The 19,242-nt window shown below is 60.2% G+C and overlaps 1 protein-coding gene across 12 annotated transcripts; it reads left to right on the top strand.

Annotated features, from left to right (window-relative positions):
* The first annotated feature begins 42 nt into the window (after positions 1–42).
* Positions 43–17,660, top strand: PWWP3A (PWWP domain containing 3A, DNA repair factor). 12 transcript variants are annotated; one of them, XR_009261230.1, is made up of 15 exons: positions 43–156; positions 1,012–1,137; positions 1,768–1,853; positions 2,908–3,047; positions 3,169–3,279; positions 4,546–5,388; positions 6,592–6,693; positions 8,580–8,650; positions 10,012–10,088; positions 10,761–10,821; positions 12,529–12,604; positions 12,977–13,027; positions 13,565–14,001; positions 15,179–15,252; positions 15,477–15,566. XR_009261230.1 is itself a non-coding variant. In XM_058728552.1 (15 exons), the coding sequence occupies exons 2-15, from the start codon at positions 1,081–1,083 to the stop codon at positions 17,387–17,389; spliced, it is 2,187 nt and encodes a 728-aa protein (XP_058584535.1). In that variant the 5' UTR covers positions 44–156; positions 1,012–1,080; the 3' UTR covers positions 17,390–17,660. The 12 variants fall into 12 exon arrangements, 10 of the variants coding, with proteins under 10 accessions (XP_058584537.1, XP_058584535.1, XP_058584533.1 ...); XR_009261229.1 differs by having other exon boundaries at positions 15,349–15,566; XM_058728552.1 differs by lacking the exon at positions 15,179–15,252 and adding an exon at positions 17,335–17,660 and having other exon boundaries at positions 44–156; positions 2,977–3,047; positions 15,477–15,565.
* The last annotated feature ends 1,582 nt before the right edge of the window (positions 17,661–19,242 follow it).

Genomic DNA, 19,242 nt, shown 5'->3' with positions numbered 1-19,242 from the left:
GTCAACCGCGCGCCCACGCCCAGCCAGGCGGAAGGGGCGGGGCCCGGGGCGGGGGCGTGCGCCCCATTGGTCGGCGGCGGGGGTGGAGCTTGGCGGCGCCGCCAGGCCGGCCCCGCCCCCGGCCCGCGGGGAGCGGCGGCGGCGGCGGCGGAGGCGGTGAGCGCGGGCTCGGGTGGGGAGGCTCGGGTGCCGACGCCGTTGGGCCGCCACGGCCTCCTCGCTCTCCGCTCGGGGCTCGGGGCCACCGCGCTGGGGAGGCCGGCCGCCCGGTGAGCCCCGCGGCCCGCGGTTGGCGGGCGGGGGCCGGGCCGGGCCGGGCCGGGCCTGGGGGGGGAGGAGCGAACCCCCAAAGGAGGCCCTCCCCGGGGCGTTGAGCGCGGGGGGAGGGGGCCGCCGCTTTCGCCCCTTTCTCTGTTCACCGCGGCCCCTCGTCGGCTGCGCGCGCCCCCGTCCCTCCCCGGATCCCCGTCCACAACCGCCTTCGCCCGCCGCCTGCGCCCCTCTGTGCGCGAACGAGCCCCCCCTCTGCTCTCCGTGCGGAGCCAGGCCTGTGTGTCCCCTGCGGTGACGAGCGGCCCGCAGCTGTCCCCGTCCTTCCAGGGCCAGAGCAGGCGAAAGAGCGGTCGTTTCCTCCCATTTTATCTTTTTTTTGCAACTGGGGGCAACTGTTCACTCCCCAAACGGGGGAGGGTTTTAAGCCTTGTTGAAATCGCTTTCCGTGCGAAGGTGGGAGGCAGGCCTTCAGCACGCAGAAGAGTTGCTCGGGAGCCGCTTAGGCAGGAGCCAGACAGACCCTGGGGGTGGGGGGCGGCGGCTGCATTTTATTTCCAGGAGAAGTGCGGGCGCCTCCGCGGGGACCCGGGCCAGCCATTTCTTCTTGACGCTGAGCATCTCCGCGCAGGATTCCAGGGGTGACCCTCTTAGCTCGAGGCGAAGCCCCAGGGACCCTTGCCCTTGAGGGTCCCGTCTGTGCTATCGCTTTTATGAACCCCTGTGCGAATCTTGTTGCAGGGGCACATCGAGTCAGACCTTCAGGTACTTTGTGCCAAATCACTACCACCTGCCACATGAGTCTAAGTCATGACCGACGCCAAGTATGTCCTCTGCAGATGGGAAAAGCGATTATGGCCTGCAAAGGTGACAGCCGTTGTTGCGTAATTTCAGGAATTAGAAGTGACTTTTGGGTGACAAGTAAAATCTTCATCGGGAGGAAGCTAGGAGTTCTTTCGGTGAAATAATTGAGCCCGAGCACTTGGCGCTCGGATCTCTTGGCCCTGAACCTCACTCATCGCCCGGTTAATGGGGTTCTTTCTGGTCTGCTGCTTACAAGGTTACGCTTCCAGAAGTGTCTTTTTTTCTACACTTAGGAAAATTAACAGACTCTGCTTTAAAAAGGCCTGTGAGGCAGTATGTAATTCCAGGAAATATCTGGAAGGGAGCCTTGTGGAAGTAAATAACGGGAGTGCCTCGGGGACACTTTCTAGCAACGCGATAGGGAGAGTGCTGCACTGCCAGGCCGGGACCCTGCTCCCCGCCTGGGTCAGCCCCTGACCTCGAGGGCCTTGGTTTCCCCATCTGTGAAAGGGCAGGATTAGACAGGAGGTTGCTGAGGTCTGGGGGGGGGGTGGGGGGGGTATATTTTAAGAGTTACCGGCTGCGCTGCCCAGTGCTGCTTTGTGTCAACTGTTTGTTGTGTCTTAGTAACAAGGATTTTGTGTTTTTTTGGTTTGGTTTTGTTTTGTTTTTTCTTTATTTTTTTTAATATAGGTTTTGGCCAGAACGGAGGTGGCAACAAAAAATAAGAGGAAAAAGGAATTTTTTCTAAGTGTTCAAATACTCTCCCTAGATGAAAAGTTAAGTGTTGTGGGGTCTTTTTTTTTTTTTTTTAAATGTTCTCTTTTTTTCTGAATGGGATTTCTTTTACTGTCCCCCTGCCAAAAAGTGAAGTAGACTCTTAAGCGCTCATTAACTCTTTAGTTACTGTAACTGACTTGTGTTCATAATACCCTTAAGAGGCAAACGCTGATTTTTTTTTTTTTTTTTTTTTTTTTTTTACGTCTGTCTGGAAATGAACATTTATACGAAGGGCTCTGTGTGAGAGAGAGCGGTACAAAAACAACAAGCAAAAATAACACGCAGGGGAAGCTCTTGTTGGGGTTCGCATGTGGATAGTTCCTTCCCGCAGATTTGCGTGTGTTTTTCTCGGAAACTCGTGTGACGGGCCCGTCAGTTTTGGCGTGTTTGCTGTTTCAGCCTGTCCGTCCAGTAAGAAGCTATTATTTAGCATTCGGACGGCAAATGCTCGGCTACGGGGCAGCCTTACTCTCCTTTGTTATCCGGTGACAGAAGAACAAAATACCGGCCAGAATGATTAAAATGCCCAGATCACGTATAATTGTGGTATTGCTGTGTCTAACGGGAGAATTCCCAATTCAGAGAGAATAAAACCTCGTCCGCTCTGGTTACAGCTTCCCCAGGTCCCCGTCCCTCTTCAGAGCCGCCTCCTAAGCTCACTTGGTCCCCAGCTCACACTTTCCCTGCGGCTGGGAAGGTAATTGAATACTCGAGTTTAAAAGGAAAGCGCATCCTTCTAAACTAAAACACACCTGCTGGGCTGTAAACAGCTTTTAGTGACATTATCTTCTACTCTGAGAACCTAACAAACGAGTCGTTTGTGTAGTTGAAAGTAGGATTTGCCTCATGAAAGTCACAATTTGAATTCATTTTTACTCTTAAATCCAGCCAACCTTTTCTGTCTTAAAAGGGAAAAAAGCAAAAAAGCCACATTCACCAGGGTCCTTACTGCCTCTAACCTCAGGCACACGAATTCCTAGTTGGCCGTGACTTTTGGTTTGAGCGCGAGGTTGAGAAGGAAGAAAATGAATGTAACTCTTTTGTCATCTAAAGAAAAACACGTTTGAGAACGTCTTCGCGGCCTTGGCTGGTAGCAGGTAACGGGCGTTTCTGTCCCCGCAGGGTTAAGGTGAGGAGCACGGAAGTGGAGGCCTTGAAGGTGGCTCACATCGAACGAATCGCTTCCACGTTGGGTAAGAGCACGTCTTTAGGTAACAAAGAGACAGCGTGGGAGAATGGAAAGACCCCGCTGCCCAGGGGACCCTGAGCTGAAGGAGGAGAAGAAAATGGATCCACTTTCTTAAACCCTTGCAGAATCTACCCTGGGACCGATCCTGTTCCGGACTCCCTGCGCGGCCGTCTGCGAGCGTTGGGATCTGCTGGTCGCATCCGTGGCCTCCGGTGTACATAAGAATGAGACCCGGAGTGCGTTTGCCTCCGTGAGGAGAGGGGGGAAGACGCGTCCTTTCTCCTCCCGCCCCCACCCCATAGCAAGACTGCAAAAATGGTCTTGGCGCTGCTCTTTTCTCTGCCCAGGGGTTGAGAGCAGTGGATTGCGTATTTACATTCCCTAGCTGGGCTCCGGGGAGAAAGGACTATGTGACCAGCATCACTGTGGGACCCCCCCACCCCCACCCCGTGTGCCAGTGCCCTCCTGGGTGGGGGCGAGGCCGGTGGGAGATGGGAGGCCGACGCCCACCCCTTCGCCTTTCCTAGGTGGGAGCACCCGAGCCTCGCGGTGCTGGGGCTGAGTGCCTGCTCGCCTGGTGGCCACTCGGCAGACCAAGCAGAAGTGTTTTCTGTCGCCTTGGAGTGGGGGCACGCACCCCCTATACCGAGAGCCGTTGGTCTTGTGAAAAGGCTGACCGGGAGTCCTTCCAGGGCTGTTTATGAAATAGGATCTATTTTCCTATGTCGTTGGAAAAACTGCTTTTGTTCAAAGCGGCGTCCACTGGGCACATCTTAGGTGGCGTTGGCCATCACCTCTCGGATGCTCCTCGTCACTTGTTCCAATCGTGTCGGGGGCCGGTCATTTGTAGGAGCCTTTAATACTCAACAGGGAAAAATACCGTGCCAATAGGTGTTGTGCCCGTTGAGTTGTGACATCGCATCCGTCATCTTGTTCAAATAAGCAGTCCGGGTCTGTGTGGCAGAATGAATAAACAAAACTGTTGCAGCCGGGAGGTCAGGCTACAATCTCAAGGCTCGTGATGCTCGTTTCTGGCTTTGAAATGCTTTGCAAAGAAGTATGGAAAACGTACCAGCCCACAATGGGTCCCTTTCACGGGCGCCACCCAAGAATTCGGTGCTGGCGAGTTCTTTATGGGGTTGGCGAGGGTTTTTCTTGACCTGATTGAATTTGCAGTTGTGAGGCTGAGCCAATTTGGGAAGCAGGAAGCGTCTGAGTAGCTGGCTGCATTGTTTGGTGACCTGGAGGGATTTAACTTTGTAAGCCACGCAGGTTAGGGTCAGTCAGGTTGTTTTTGGAAAAGCAGAGCACCCCGCCCCCCCCCCCCCCCCCCCCGCGGCCCCAAACAATAGCTGTTGTTTCGTGGCCTTGTCCCCCTTTGGGGAAGATGTGGCTGAGGAGGGGCAGACCTCCCTTCAGATGTGAAAGCCACCGAGGACCTTGGAGGACCTTGGGTGACCGGTGGCTTGGTCGTCACCAGGCTTTGCTTCCCGTTCTTGCAGCCTCCCAGAATGAGGTTCCTGCTGAACCCCTAGAGGAGCTGGCCTACAGACGCTCGCTTCGAGTGGCCCTGGATGTTTTGAACGAGAGCACAGGTCTGCCTCAAGAAAGCCCTTCTAGGGAAGAAAGAACTGCTCTGTGTTCACGAGAGAAGCCCATGGAACTGGCCTCCTTGCTCTGTGGCCCTGCCTCTTCCTGCGTCCAGGAGGCTGTGCCGGGCAGATCTGGACCCGAGAGGAGGGAACGTGTCCACCCGAGGCTGTCAGGTTCCCCCACTTGTCAAAAGGACCCCAAGTGCAAGGTGGACCACAAGAAGGAGCTCAGGAAGAGTGGAAGCCCACAAGCCTTGGTAGTCCCGCCAGCCAGAGGTGGTTCTCAGCATGGTAGTGGGTCGAGAACGTGCTGTGCAAGTCGGACAACCCCTAGTAAAAGGGGAAGAAGTTCAGCTCGGGAGCCCACTGTGGGTCAGAGTGCCCCTTCCCTCTCGGAGGGAGACGACGAAGAAAGCCGCCTGCCAGCCCCCCGCTCACCTCCCACAGTGAAGGAGGAGGGTCTCTGGGCCAAAGGACGAGACCCCAGCTTACCTTTGCCTGGCCCCACCGGGCCCCCAGCCCCAGGGCGCCCAGCCTGCCCGGATGCCCAAGGCCTCCCTGCCAAGCGGCCTTGCCCCGATAGTGGCCAGAGGCCACCCACGGCGCGGCTGGAGCCGGGGGCGGTGGCGTCCCCCAGGCAGGGGCCCGGGAAATGCAGGGCTCTGCCCGGCGCTGCCAGACTCCACCTGCCTGCCCCCCGGGCGTCCGCGGAGGAGACGGGAGATCTTCGAGTCCTCGTGGAGGAAGCTGAAGGTCTGTGGCCGAGAATCGCCTTGTGCTGGCAGAGGGCGGATTGGGGTTCTCCCGCGGTCCGTGCGGGGCCGGCTCCGGCTCCTGGTGTGTTTCTAACTAGAGCTTAAGGAGAGCACATCAGAATGCAGGGCAGATGTTTCCTGGTTCCTGTTGAGGTGGTCTTTCCCACCGGGTCGTAACTAGCCCAGCGCCTCCCAAATCCCTGTGTTTTTGGTTTTGTTTTGAGCCGGAGAGGGGACGGGTCACTGGAGGCCGGGCCTGGTGCTTGAGGGACGCTGTGGCCACACCCGCACGCTCTCTGATGCTCAGCGTGATGCTCAAACCTGCAGGAGCCGGTCCCATTGAACGGGCGAGAACCTCAGAAGTGATTAACTCAGAACGCTTTCAACCTTTTTTTTTTTTTTTTTTTTTTTTTTTTTTTTTTTTTTAACGCTTGTTTGTTTTTGAGAGAGAGAGAAAGCGGGGAAGGGGCAGTAGAGAGGGAGACACAATCCAAAGCAGGGTCCGTGCTGTCAGCAGAGAGCCTGACGTGGGGCTCGAACCCACGAACTGTGAGATCGTGACCTGAGCCAAAGTCGGACACTTAATCCACTGAGCCACCCAGGTGCCCCCAGGCTCCTGACTTTTTAAGAATTCCTATGGAGACACACTTCTGTGTGTGTGTGTGTGTGTGTGTGTGTGTGTGCACGCGCACGCGCGCGCGCAGTCACGCACCGTGGCTCCTTCCGGTCTTTCCGTTGCGGTATCCCACTGATTTCTGCGTGGTTCGGTACCTCGAGATCCCCTGGCTGCACGCTCGGGTTTCTGCTGTGAGTTTAAACTCGGCGAGGCCGTGTCCCAGCGCCTACGGGGGCCGCGGGGAGGTGCGCTGCACCCCTCTCCCTGTGACCCTGCGTTCTCCCGGCCCCTGTTTGTTCGCCTTGCCGGAGCTCGCTGCTTTGTGTGCCGGCCGTTCTCGGAGACCAGAGCCCTCTCCCCTCCCTCGGTCTCTCTGCCTCTCCCCCACCCCCTTTCCCTCTCGTTTGTTTTTCTTTGGAACCTATGTTAGTCAAAGCGAGCCCTGTTTGAATCCGGCAAGGTGGAAGCGTGCGTGACGCGGGACCTTTTGCTTTTGCGTTTACGGTCTCGTATCACGACGCGGTTTCTGGGGCTGAGTTCCTGGAACGGTAGAGATGAAAGTAAGTAACCTGATGCCATTGGCAGCCCGTCCGACTTCGGGGGAGTCCGTGGAGCGTGCGCCCATCCGTTCCGTTCTGGAGGAGGAGGAGGACGAAGAGGAGCCCCCCCGCATCCTGTTGTACCACGGTAAGGTGCGGGGCGCGGGCGCGGGGGCTGACGGCCCCCCGGCCAGTTCAGTTTCCTCCTGCTGCACTGACAGCTTCGGAAGCTTCAGAAGTGCCGCGTTCTGCGCGCTCTGTCTTGACGGGGATCACCACACAAAGGGGAGGGCGACTCCCTGGGAGGAGACGGGCCAGCCCTCCCTGCCGCCTCGCTGCTTCCTTTCTGTGTCATCCCGTCCCCTCCGTGGGAAGGAAGGACAACCAAGTGGAGAGAGGGGTCCGTCGCCACTCTTGGGGGGGCGGCCCGGTGCCGCCCGCGGACCTTTGGGGATGGCGTTTGCACGCGTGTCCGGAGACGCAGGGTCTCCGGCCCGGGGCCCCTCCCCCACGTGCTGCGGGCCCCCGGCGAACATGCGTGCGGGGAGCTGCCCTGGCCCCCTGTGGAAGGGTGGGAGGCGCGGACCTGGATCCTGAACCAGCGACCGACAGCACGTTAGTCTGTTTCCTGGAGGAAATCGTTCAGAACGAATTTTCTGTTTAGACTTACTCCTGAGCTATCCGTTTGAACGTAGTCCGATATTGTTTAGTCTTTTCGTCATGAAATATATAGATTCACAAGATGTCGCAGAAAGAGTACAGTGTGGGGGAACCCCTCCTTCAAGGGTCGCCCCCACCGTACCCCGGGAGGCCCCGTGCCGGTCGCGCTCTTAAGACTCGGCTCTTTTCCCCAGACATGCCCCGTTCCGTGCGGTTTTCCTTTTTGTAACTCGTTGACCGGACACGCTTTACGTTTCCGCATGGTCTTCCGATGACCCTATATGGCAACGATTTGTTACTTACTGAGCCCTCCCCCACCTTCAGTTATCTAGATAGTCCCACCATGGGGGCTGCAGCCTGCAGGGCACAAACCTCTGGGAGGTAGCTCTGTGTAGGCTTGGCTCCCGGGAGCAGGGAGCAGGGCAGAGCTCACCGGGCCGGAGAAGGGACACTGGGCCTTCTTCCTCAAAGGCGTTTTCCTCTCGGCCGCGGCCAGCGGAGGGGGTTGCTGGGTCCCCACAGCCCCGAGAAGCCGCCGCGCTTGTTCTCGGCCCTGTTTTGTGCTTCCATCTGGTTTGGTCTTCTCCCCGTCCCCCCCCCCCCCCCCCCCCCCGCCCCGGCAGCCTGATGTCCGTCTGGGTGTTTCCCGAGACCTGTTTGTCCTCCCGGGGCCCTGACGGTTCTCTCAGAAACTGGGTGCTTCTCGCCAGATGGATGCCAGGCGTCCGCTCGCCGGCCGGCCGTGCTCCTGTGGCTGCGCCCGCTGGTCGCCCAGGCGGCTCCCCAGGCAGGGAAGGGCGGCCTCGTGTCTGCAGGGTTTTGTGACCTGATTGTCTCAGTTCCAACTGTGATTCTGTTCTGCAGTGTGGTGGTTTGGGGCCGGAAGTCCTGTCAAACTTTGTTCACAGACACGGAGTTAGCGAATGATGATTTCAGCGATTCCTTTTGGGTTTTTTTATTTTTTATTTTTTGCTTTTTAAGAGTCCCGTTTTTCAGTCTGATGAGCTTCCTAGGAATCTGGTTCTCGCATTGGGGTTTCTCTGCCACGCTTTTTAAAAAATGTTCTACTTTGGAAGAATTTGAGATTCACAGGCAAGTGGCAAAGGTACTGAGTGCCCCCTGCCTGGCACCTTCCCGCGTCACCACCTGCGTGACCAGGCGTATCGTCCCGTGAAGACACCAGCTCTTAACCACAGGGTGTGCTCACGACGGGCCCCTGGATGCCGTCCCAGCCGCTGGGGTCTCTGTCCGGAGTTAGGGCGCGTCAGATTCAGGCCAAGTCCCAACAATTGTTTTCTCTTAAGTTGTTGAATTTGGTGCATGACCGGGAGCTGACTTAATGTTCTTTTTGTCTTTGTTTCTTTTTAATTCTAGAACCACGCTCCTTTGAAGTAGGAATGCTGGTCTGGCTGAAACACCAGAAGTACCCCTTCTGGCCAGCAGTGGTGAGCATGGGGCCGGCTCCGGGGGCCGCCGCGGCAACCCCCACCCTTCGGCTCACTCGCGCTCTGCTGTTGTCATTTGGACACCGGCAGATATTTTCCCCGGGGAAAACCGATGGGCATATAATTACGAGCAAGGTTTCTGGAGACGTTTGCCTGAGTAAGGGGTGTTTGATCATTTGGGCGCAGTTGAGTGTGAGGGTCCTGGGCCCAATCTCTGCCGGGCAGGCTCAGGAAAACCTGCCTGGAAGGAGGTCTGCGATTTGCTCATTTCTGACGTTGTGCGCTTGAAACCTTTCCCCCGCGGGAGCGTTGAGCTGGGTGAGGTTTTGGGGCAGGGGCCAGTTGTGCACGTGCGGTGACTGAGCCCCAGCGCAGCAAACTCCTGGCTTTCTCTGGGCCGGGACTCTGCAGGCTGTCCGTTTATTTTTTGGGCAAAGGTAACATCCTGGCTGTCAGCCCCTCCATCCCGTATCCTCCTCTGTGCCCCTGCCGTGTGGACAGGACCCTGCAATGCTGGCTGTAGTTCTTTAACTCGCGGTCAGAGACAGTGACGTGTAATAAGGAAGACGTTTGCCTGAGTCGGGAGACACTCCTGTTGCTGCGAGGCTGGCCTCCGTGGATGGGGCTGACTGGCCGTAGCAGCAAGTGTGGTTCGCATATGGGCAGAACATGTGGCTTGAGCACAGGCTCAGGTAGAAGGGGTGGGGGGTGGCCCTCGGGTCAGCGTCTGGTCACAGTTACGGGGAGTCGTCGATCGGGGCCCCTCGGCTCACTTTCAGCACTCGCGTGCCCCTTGCGATTGGCACCTTTTCCCGGCCCTCCTCCTTTTCGCCAGTGCCCTGGGGGCCCCGCTGGGGAGCGGATCTCCAAGCTCACAGGTTCCTGGGGTGCGCCCTTGGTTTATGGCTGAGCCGGGGACCCGGAGGGGTGCCGGGGGGGTGGGGAGGCTGGCCAGAGTCAGGCACCCTGCTTCCCTGCGTCCTCGGCTGGTTGCCACTCTCTCTGTTCACGTTTCTCGTACTGAAAATGAGGAAGAGCTTGCCCTGCTGAGGCAGGGAAGGGTCCACTTGTCACACACACAGGTGGTCAGAAGCAGTGGGCTTCGCGCTCTGTGTCACAAAAGAAAAGGAAGCAAAGCCCGCGTGGTCCTGCTCCACTGTGAGCGCTGACGGCAGTGCACGAAGCAGCCGGGCGGTGTTTGAGCATGTCCCACGCGGACTTTGTCCATTCTCCAGCCGGCCACGTTCCTGGCCACGCGCCGCTCATGCCCGTCTGCACAACGGAAACGTGTCAAGAGCGTATTTCAGACCTGTGCCTTCTTCTGGGTTCTTGATGCTTTGTTTTCTCGGATTTGCCAACAGGTCAAGAGCGTCCGGCGGAGGGAGAAGAAAGCCAGCGTGCTCTTCATTGAGGGGCACATGGACCCGAAAGGGAGAGGGTAACCCAGCTCTCTGCTCTCTGTAGACGGTTCCCCGGGGAAGGCCTGGCCGCTCGGGGGCACTGAGGTCGGGGGGGGGGGGGCGGGGGCTGTAATCCAGCTCCCGGGGGAAGAATCCAGACAGAGGGACCGGTCAGAGGTCCAGTTGTCCGCGCTCTATCTGCCGGCTCTGAAGTGAGGCCCGGACGCCCCTTGGATCCCGCCATTCCCCACAAACCGTACTGTGACTCGGGCGGGTGCTGTGAGGGGCGGCCTGCCTCCCCGACTTCCGCCATTTGCTTGGTTGTCTGGTCACCCTCTACTGGTCCTCTGTCCCGGGATGAAAATGCACACGAACATCCCCTTCTGCTCAAAGGGCACTTCAGAAACACGTTTTGGAGGCAAACACGTAGAGCTGGCCTCTGACCCTCTGGCCCTGGGTTGCTGCCTCCGCCTCCCATGGGCATCCTCGGCTGTGTCCCCTAGGGGTCCTCTCGGGGCCTGCCCGTCATCTCCGGGCCTGTCTCTGAGGGGCTTCCTCGGGCAGCCCGGAGAGTGATGGCCTTCGGTCAGGAAGCCGGTGCTGGCAGAGGCCCCCGTGGCCCTGACTGGTTTCAGCAGAGGAAAGGGAGACGTTTTCTCACGTCGGGAGGCCAGGTTCCTTCGTGCTAAGCTTTGCTCGTCTGCTTCTAGCATCACCGTGTCTCTCCGGAGATTGAAGCACTTTGACTGCAAACAGAAACAGGAACTTCTGGTAGGTGGATTGTCGGTGTTTCTGTAAACGACTCCCTTGGCGGCTGGTGGCTCTGCCCCCCGTGTGATCTGGTCCGCGGCGCCGTGCCTGGTGGGGACCACGGTCCCGGGGGAGGTTGCCAGCCGTCCCCTCGTCGTACAGGTGGGGCTTTGGCGCAGAGGACAGTTTGCCCGGTGCGAGGCCAGCCCCTTCTGCGGGCCGTCGTGCAGAGGCCGTCCGTGTGACAGAGACCGTGACGGTGCCCCACGGGGGCTTCCTGGGCTTCCCGGTGGCCGAGACCCCGCGCCGAAGCGCCGTGGTCAACTCTTGATTGTACAGTGAGCCCACGAGCCACATGTCCATAGAACACGTGGTCTGTTTGACTCTGAGACGCCAGCTTTCAAAACGCGAGGCTGGCTGGGGAGCAGGGGGTAGAGGCCTGCTGGCCTCCCTCGGGTGCCGGTCTTTTCCCAGCCTGGGGAGCGGCTTCCTGGAGTTCAGGTCACGGTGAAGCCTCCTGTAGGGGGAGCGGCTTGTCCCTGCTGTTTGCCAGGATTTCCCGGGGCCTCCAGGGTGGAGGCCCCCCAGGGGTTGTGTGGTTTTGAGGACTGTGGGTGGCGTCTGGAAGGTGGCACCCGTCTCCTCCTCCTCCTCCTCCTCCTCCCACTGATGGGCGTATGTCTGTGCCGTGGCCCTGCCGTCCTTCTGTCTCGTCTGCTGTGACCTCACTTTGGCCCCTGAGCAGCAGCCTGCGCTGGGCTTCCTGTCCCTGTCAGGGTGCCCGTCGGCAGGGTCTCTTTCTCTAAGGGGGCCTGCCGTGGCCTCAGGACCTTCCACGCCCCCGAAACACAGTCTCCCGTCGGGGCTCTGGGAGCTTTCCCAGGGCGGAGGAGTTGGAGAGGAAGACAGGAGTCTTGCTTTGAGGTCTGCGTGCTCTCACCACGTGAAGAATTGTGTTTTGTGACAAAAATGGCGCGTGGCCTCATGTGATCCAGACGCTGGGGTGGTGTCTGTTCCCTGTCTTCCTGCTGACCTGTGGGGTGGGAGCGCGGGGTCTCCGAGAGGCCGGTCTGGCCGCAGGAGTGCCCCCTCCTGGAGCGACTCTTTGCACCGCTTTGGTCCTGGTGTCAAGGCCACGGGCCGTGCCCTGTGCTTCCCTGATGAGCGCCTGCTGTCCCAGGGGCCGCTCAGCAAGCCCAGCCGAGCCCAGAGCCCCCTCCCTCCAGAGCCGCCTGCGCTGCCTCTGTCCCACAGGAGGAGGCCGGGCTGAGGTGGCCCGGGAGGTGGAGCTCAGGTAGTGGGTCCCCGTCCCAGCTCAGGGGTCCTCGGTTTGCAGGCGAAAACCTCGAGGCCTAGGCGGGCGCCCTGCGCCACCCCGGTGGCCAAGTGTCCTTCCTCCTCGGGCAGCCCTGCTCCCAACGGACCCGGCACTGTCCCGAGCAGAGGACGCCGAGAGTCCCCTTGGAAGGGTTTACGTTGTGTGACTTTCAAGTCTTGCCTGTGTGAGGGTGACGCCAGCCGCGTGTGGGGGCGTCTGCCTCTGTCCCGTAGAGTCCCCAGCTCTCCTGTCCTGAAGTGCTCAGCTCACACGTGACCCCTTTCCGAGCAGCTCGGGCCCCAGACCTGGGCCTCCGTGTGCATTGCCGCACCCGGCATGCGTCTGCTGACCGGACGCGGGAGCCCCCGTGGCCTCCCGCTCACGTCTGCGTTCGGGCCTTGTCGTTGCAGAACGAAGCCAAGGAGGACTTCGACCAGGCCATCGGCTGGTGCGTCTCCCTGATCACGGACTACAGGGTCCGGCTCGGTAGGTGGGCCCGCGAGCCCTCAGACAGAGGGGCGGCCTGGGCGCTGGGGCGCAGGCCTGCTTCCGTGGGTTCCCTGCCTGGGCCCGGGGCAGCCTCGTCCCCGGCAGAGGCGAGGGCCAAGCCGCTAGGTGTGGACGGGAGGTGGAGAGCTGGCTTCCGTGTGCCCCGGGTTCTGTTGTTGGGAGCCTAGACGGCGGCCCTTCTGGGCACCACCTGCGCCATGAGGCACCCTGACGGCAGTGCTGGGTTCCGTCAGCTGGCAGCGGTCTGGGCGGTGCCGACGCGACGCGGGTGTCCTGACCCAGCCACCCTGGGGCATTTCCAGAGCCGCCTCTGACGGTGACCGGGCTCCCCCCCTGCCCCCTCTGCAGGCTGTGGCTCTTTTGCTGGCTCCTTCCTGGAATATTACGCGGCTGATATAAGTAAGTCCGCCGACTCCTCTTCAGAGCCGCGAAGCAGCTGTCTTCGGTGTCTGAAGCTCGGGAGGGGATGTCTGGGTGGAGGCCGTGCCGTAGCCCAAGCCTGAGCCTGGATCTCCAGGGGCAAGCCCCGCCGTGCCCCCTGACCCCTGTCCGCTGGGCACCGGGCCTCGCCTCTAAAGCGTGGCTGGCGGTGCTTCGCGCCTGCCTTCCCCGTGGCCCGGGTCTTCGGTTAACCGACGGGTACGCCGCACCCCCTTGTCCCCGGCTGCCGGTGTGGGGCCGGAGGAGTCCGTGCTTCCTCGGGGGGCCCGGGGGCTCCGCTCGGCTCCGCTCTCCTGGGCCACACTCGGATCGGGCCGAGCTGGGGAGGGATGTGGGGACCCGTCAGAGGAGGAGGCCTTGTGCGTGTTGTCTTGGGCCCTCCCCGGGGGCCCGGGGCCTCTCCCCTGCAGCCCGGGCGCCACAGTTAGCGACGGGACGTGGCGGGGAGTCCTTTCAGCCGGGCCGGCGGTCCCAGGACGTGTCGGTGCTCCGCAGGTTACCCTGTCCGCAAGTCCATCCAGCAGGACGTGTTGGGGACCAGGTTTCCCCAGCTGAGCAAGGGGGACCCTGAGGAGCCTGTGACGGGGAGCCCTCAGGGAAGGAGGCGGCCTCGCAGGAAGGTCCTCCCCGACCGCTCGCGGGCTGCCCGGGACCGGGCCAACCAGAAGCTGGTGGAATACATCGTGAAGGCCAGGGGTGCCGAGGGCCACCTGCGGGCCATCCTGAGGAACAGGAAGCCGTCCCGGTGGCTGAAGACCTTCCTGAACTCGGGCCAGTACGTGACCTGCGTGGAGACGTACCTGGAGGACGAGGAGCAGCTGGACCTGGTGGTGAAATACCTCCAGGGCGTCTACCAGGAGACGGGCAGCAGGGCGCTGGCGCGGATCAACGCCGACAGGATCCGCTTCGTCCTGGACGTCCTTCTGCCTGAAGTGAGTGGCCGCAGGCCGCTTCCGCGCGGTGAGGGGTGGGGGGTCGGCAGCCGGCGCCCGGCGAGAGCCCCTCCCAGCTCTGCCCGGAAGCCGGGGCGCCGGCCGCAGTGTATGGGGGGGGGGGGGGTTGCTGCGGGGCTGGGGTCTCCGGAAGTCTGCGGGGGACGGGGGAGCGGGGCATCGTGGTGTGGAGCCAGGCACCCGCCCTGTCTGCTCCTGTCTGTGGGTGGTGTGACGGCCTCCGTGGTTAAGCCTTGTGGCCGGTGTGGGGGAGAGGGGAGGGGAGAACGAGAGCTGAGTGCTTTGTCCGCGTATGTACGCGAGGACTCTTCCAGAACGGGAGCTGCTTGGGGAGATGCGGCAGCCGGGGTTTGCCGGGCAGGAGCACACGAGACCCCGCCGGTTATCTGGAGGGTCAGGGGCTTTGCTCGCGCGTACGTGTGTGTGCGGAAAATTACCGTGCTCGAAAACCCGTAACTTTATACAAACTGGAAGCTTTCAGATTGGTATAAAAGTAAAACACTGTCACGTAGCCCGTGCGGAATGGTGGTCTCTATCCGTTTGTGCCTCTAGCTCTCTCTTCACATAACTACGGGGGGGGATCTCCAGTTCTTGGTCCTGAAGTACTTCGGCGTGTGTCTCTCAAATAGGGTGGTTCTGCCCCAGAGACGCTGGTCCCCGAGCAGGGACGGCTGTGGTTCCTGCTGAGGGGGCTCCGGCCACCCAGCAGGTGGGTCCTGGGATGCCGCTGAACCCCCACAGTGCCCGGGACACCCCCAAGAGTAACATGCCCCAACGTCAGCAGTGCCCGGGTTGGGGGGGGGGGGCTGTAAAGATTTTTTTCAGTATTTATTTTTGGGGGAGTGTAAGCAGGAGAGGGGCGGAGGACAGAGGATCTGAGGTGGGGTCTGCTCTGACAGCAGTGAGCCCGAGGTGGGGCTTGAAATCGCGAACCGCGAGATCGTGATGTGAGCCAGAGTCGGATGCTCGACTGACCGAGCCACCCCAGCGCCCCTAAAGATCGTATTTTCAAGTAGCGTCTGTGCCCGACGGCGGCCTAAGCTCGGGGCCCAGAAACCAAGAGTCACGGTCTCCACGAGCCCAGCCTGCCGGGCGCCCCGTACAGGCTCTTTGAAAAGGCTTTCTGACGTAACCATGATTCCGTTATCTAACAAAGTGAACGAGGACTCAACACCAGACGTACCGCGTGCTCGGACCATCAGTCCTGTAGTTTTCCCTGTGGTGTGAACAGTGAGCTTACAACTTTTCTAAAACATCCCGGTTGGTTTGGGTCCCGCCTTCCATTCTCTGCTGCTAGTGACATGAACTCTCTCCCTCGTCCCCAAGACACAACATTACTGACGCCATTCAAAAACGTCCAGAGACTTCAGGGAATCTGTGCGCGTTTGCGGAGGCTGGTCCGAAGTTGCCCCGGGCCCCACGCCCGTGGCTGAGCGCCCCCTGCCCTCTTGCAGGCCATCATCTGTGCGATCGCTGCGGTGGACGCCGTGGATTACGAGACGGCCGAGGCGAAGTACCTCCGAGGACCTTCGCTCAGCTACCGGTAGGCTGCTCGGCGCGCCGCCCCCGACCGGCGGCAGCGAGTCTGGAAGGGCTCGTGTTCGCTGGCGGCTGTGACCCGGGCCCTCTTCCTGACACGCCGGCTCAGGTTCCCGGTGGGGGAATGAATCGTGAACGGTCGAAATGCACGTTAGCGCTTGGCCGGGAGTTGCCGGGGGGACCCAGCGAAGCCAGTGGTGGACATTCGCCGCTAGCGAGTCTGGACAGGGGCCCGGGGTCCCCGAGCTGGTCAGGGCAGGCAGATCTGGACCCAAGCCCAGGCCCGCGCCACGGTCCGCAGGCCGAGCGCCGGGCCCGCTCCCTGGACGCGTGCCAGCCTTGCTGAGCCTAATCGCGGTTTGCAGTCACTCATTCCAAACTCTCTCCCCCTTGCCCCGATGCCGTGGCCGCTGAGAAAACACAGTAGGATTACGTGGCGGCACTCGCCCTGGCCCGTTCCTAGCCGGTCAGAAGAATGTGGTGATCAAGATGTTTCTCTTCCGTCGGCATAGTTCACCGCCCTTGGATTTTTGGCCCCCAGAGCCCCTAATCCTGTCTCTGGGCTTGCTGCCAGTCCTCGCTGGGAACAGGCGGGGCCCGCGTGGCTGTGACAGGCCGAAGACTCAACTAGAGTCACGGGCCAGGGTCTCTGTCCGGGGCCAGCTGGGCACACTGCCCCGGGCCGCTGGTGTGTGCCTTGGTGGGTGGGGAGGCCTCCTGTGTCACTGTCCACGGAAGAGCCAGTGTGGCTCTGCGTGCGGGAGGGTTGACCCGGCTGCACCAAGCGGAGCATGAAGGGCCTTTGGGAAGCTCGGTGTTTCTGGCCCGGGATCTCTGTCCAGCGTGGCGCCCTCCACACACAAATAGGGAACGGTGTTCTCGGGCGAGCGGGGCGGGGGCGCCCGTGTCCGGAGCGCCTCCCGGGGACCGGCCGCTCCGCCGGTGAGGACGGCTCTGTCTTCACGCTTTGCTGCTGCCCTGGGTCGCCGGCGTCAGAGCGTCACGAGTATTCGCACCCTTTACCTGCCACGAATGTGTCGGGCACCACGGAAATGACGCTGGCCGTGCCGATGACGGGCCCCAGGGACGTGGCCTCGAACCGAGGGCAGGGCGGCCGGTCTTCCTGCCCCACGAAGCGGCCTCACGTTCCGCCGGAGCCGCGTGCTCGTGTGGACTTGCCGGCGCTTTGCTAGGCGCTGTCTGCGTCCGTGACTTCTGTCGCTGTGGCCGCCTGGGCAAGTGTGACACGCCGTGCCTCGGCTATGTGATTCCTTAGCAGGGTGTGCTTAGCGAGGACAGTCTGATACTTTACTTTCTTTAAAGAGTTTATTTAAAAAAAATCGTGAGATGCGCATACCACAGAATTCACCTTCTTCGACTGTCTCCACGCGCACAGCTCAGCGGCGTCGAGTACGCGCACACTGTCTTGCCCCCAGCGTCTGTCTCCAGAACTTTCTGTGTCTCTAAACTGAGACCCTGTCCCCGTGGAACACTGACTCTTTCCTGCTCTTGAAGACACAGTGAATTGCTGGGGCACCTGGGTGGCTCAGTCGGTTAAGCATGAGGCTTCCGCTCAGGTCATGATCCTGTGGCTCTTGGTTCAAGCCCCGCGTTGGGCTCAGAGCCTGGAGCCTGCTTGGGATGCTGTGTCTCCTCTCTCTGCCTCTCCCCTGCTCACGCTCTGTCTCTGAAGAATAAACGAACGCTAAAAAAAAAGAAAAAAAAGACACAATGAATTATTAAAATGAGGTTCTCTCCTTTTATTTTCTGAAGGGAAAAAGAAATGTTTGATAACCAGCTCCTGGAAGAAAGGAGTCAGCGGTGCTGACGCTGGAGGGGCTGCCGCGCGGGTCCTGTGGCCGGTGGGTCCGTGCCGTCCTCACGGGGGCTGGAGTGTGCGTGCTTCTCATCTGTGGCTTCTGTTTTCCTGGCTTTTTTTTGGAAGGTACAGTTCCTGAAAGGTTTTTGAAGCAAATGTTTTTATTTTCCTTCATATTACTATTTGTGACTGTGCTGTATTGTTTAACATAAGGTGCACATTTGTTTTTTTATGTTAAAAAGCATTGTATCCAGTATTAAAGAGTTTTAAAACAGCCCGACGTGCATGTCTGCCTCCGGATCACCTGTGTCTGTCCCCAGGTGGGCCCTGAGTCCACGGTGTCGCTCAGGTATCTTGTGCTGTGGCATTCGCTGTGACTCCTCGTGCATGAGAACACGTGGAACGCACACTTCGCGACGGCCTCTTTCCACTCTGTCCCCGTGTGGGCCGTGCGTCACAGTGCGAGCCCGCCACCACGGTGTCCCATCGCGTGCATTTTCACGCGTGGCTGCGTCTGGCCTGGCCGGAGCATCATCTCACCAGCAGGCCCCCAGGGTAGCTGATCTGCCTGGAGAGCTGTGATGTCATACTCGCGACGGCAGAGGTCGTTGTGTGTGCGGCCGTGGGGCGCGCTGTGGGGGCCGCGAGTGCCACTCCGGCCGGTTCCTGCAGACGACGGCCTTCGTCTGGAGGCCAGGCTCCCGTTCCTGTCCCGACACAAAGAAAGGGGGCAGGTCTCGTCACCCCGACGGCCTGAGCGTCCCCAGCTCGGGACCCTGACCTTTGGTGGCCTGCCACGTAAAGGATCTTGACTTAGTTTCACCTGGCCGGGCCTTGCACAGAGTCCCAGACATCTGGCGACCTGTCACAGCCGTGCTCAAATGAATTATTTACTGTAAGCTGACGGAAGGTTGTACTTGGAAGTCCACGGAGGGGAGGTTCGTTTCGAAACCCCGGCCCGGAGGCGCAAAGCAACGGTCCCACCTCTTCCTGTGGTCACCGCTCGCCCCCATCCCTACTTCTTGGGATGGGGATGTCCTTGCACGCACCTCGGTACCTCTTCAAGTGTACTGCTTATCTAAAAAAAGAATCTTGAATTATTTCGGTGCTGGGGGGTGGGGGTGGGGATACCTTGCTGGTTCAGGTGGTGCCTTGACTCTTGGTAGGTTAGAGCCCCCCATCGGGCCCACTAGAGGTTACTTAAAAGTGAAATCTTAAAAGCAGGGCGCCTGGATGGCTCAGTCAGTTAAGCACCTGACCCTTGATTTTGGCTTAGGCCCGGTCCCAAGGTTCGTATTGATTCGAGCCCTGTGTGGGGCTCTGAGGTGACAGCACGGAGCCTGCTTGGAATCCTCTGTCTTCTGTCTCTGTCCCTCCCCCACTCTCTCTCAAAACAAACTTTACAAAAAACAAAAGTCATGTACCGTGTACGGGGTAAGAATCTGAACATCTGCTCAAGAAACTGCCCATCCCTCACCGGCCCGGGTCCCCCGATCCCCAATTCACAGTTCCCTGCCGGATGCGTGCCGTCTCTGCTCCAGGTTCTGCTCCCCCTGCCGGCCTGCCCTTGGGGGGGGGGGTTCTCCATCAGGCTCTGGGGGGGGGGGAACCTCCCCTCCCCCTCCATCAACCAGCCTCGCATGCCCTCTGCCCCTGCGGGTGCCCTCTCTTGAATAACGGAGTACCCCAGGACCTAGTGGTGGATTGGAAACCCAAGAGCAGGCTGGCCATGACTCTGGCGTCTCATGGGGTAGCCGTCAGATGGGCTGGGGCTCCGCTCCGGGTCCCTTGCTCTCCTCCCTTGCTCTCCTCGCTCACGGGGCAAGGACGTTCCAGGAAAATGAAACTTGAATAAGGCTCAG

The sequence above is a fragment of the Neofelis nebulosa genome, chromosome 4 (genome assembly GCF_028018385.1).
Source record: "Neofelis nebulosa isolate mNeoNeb1 chromosome 4, mNeoNeb1.pri, whole genome shotgun sequence".
Taxonomy (NCBI): Eukaryota; Metazoa; Chordata; class Mammalia; order Carnivora; family Felidae; genus Neofelis; species Neofelis nebulosa.
This window is presented reverse-complemented; position numbering and strand designations above follow the sequence as displayed.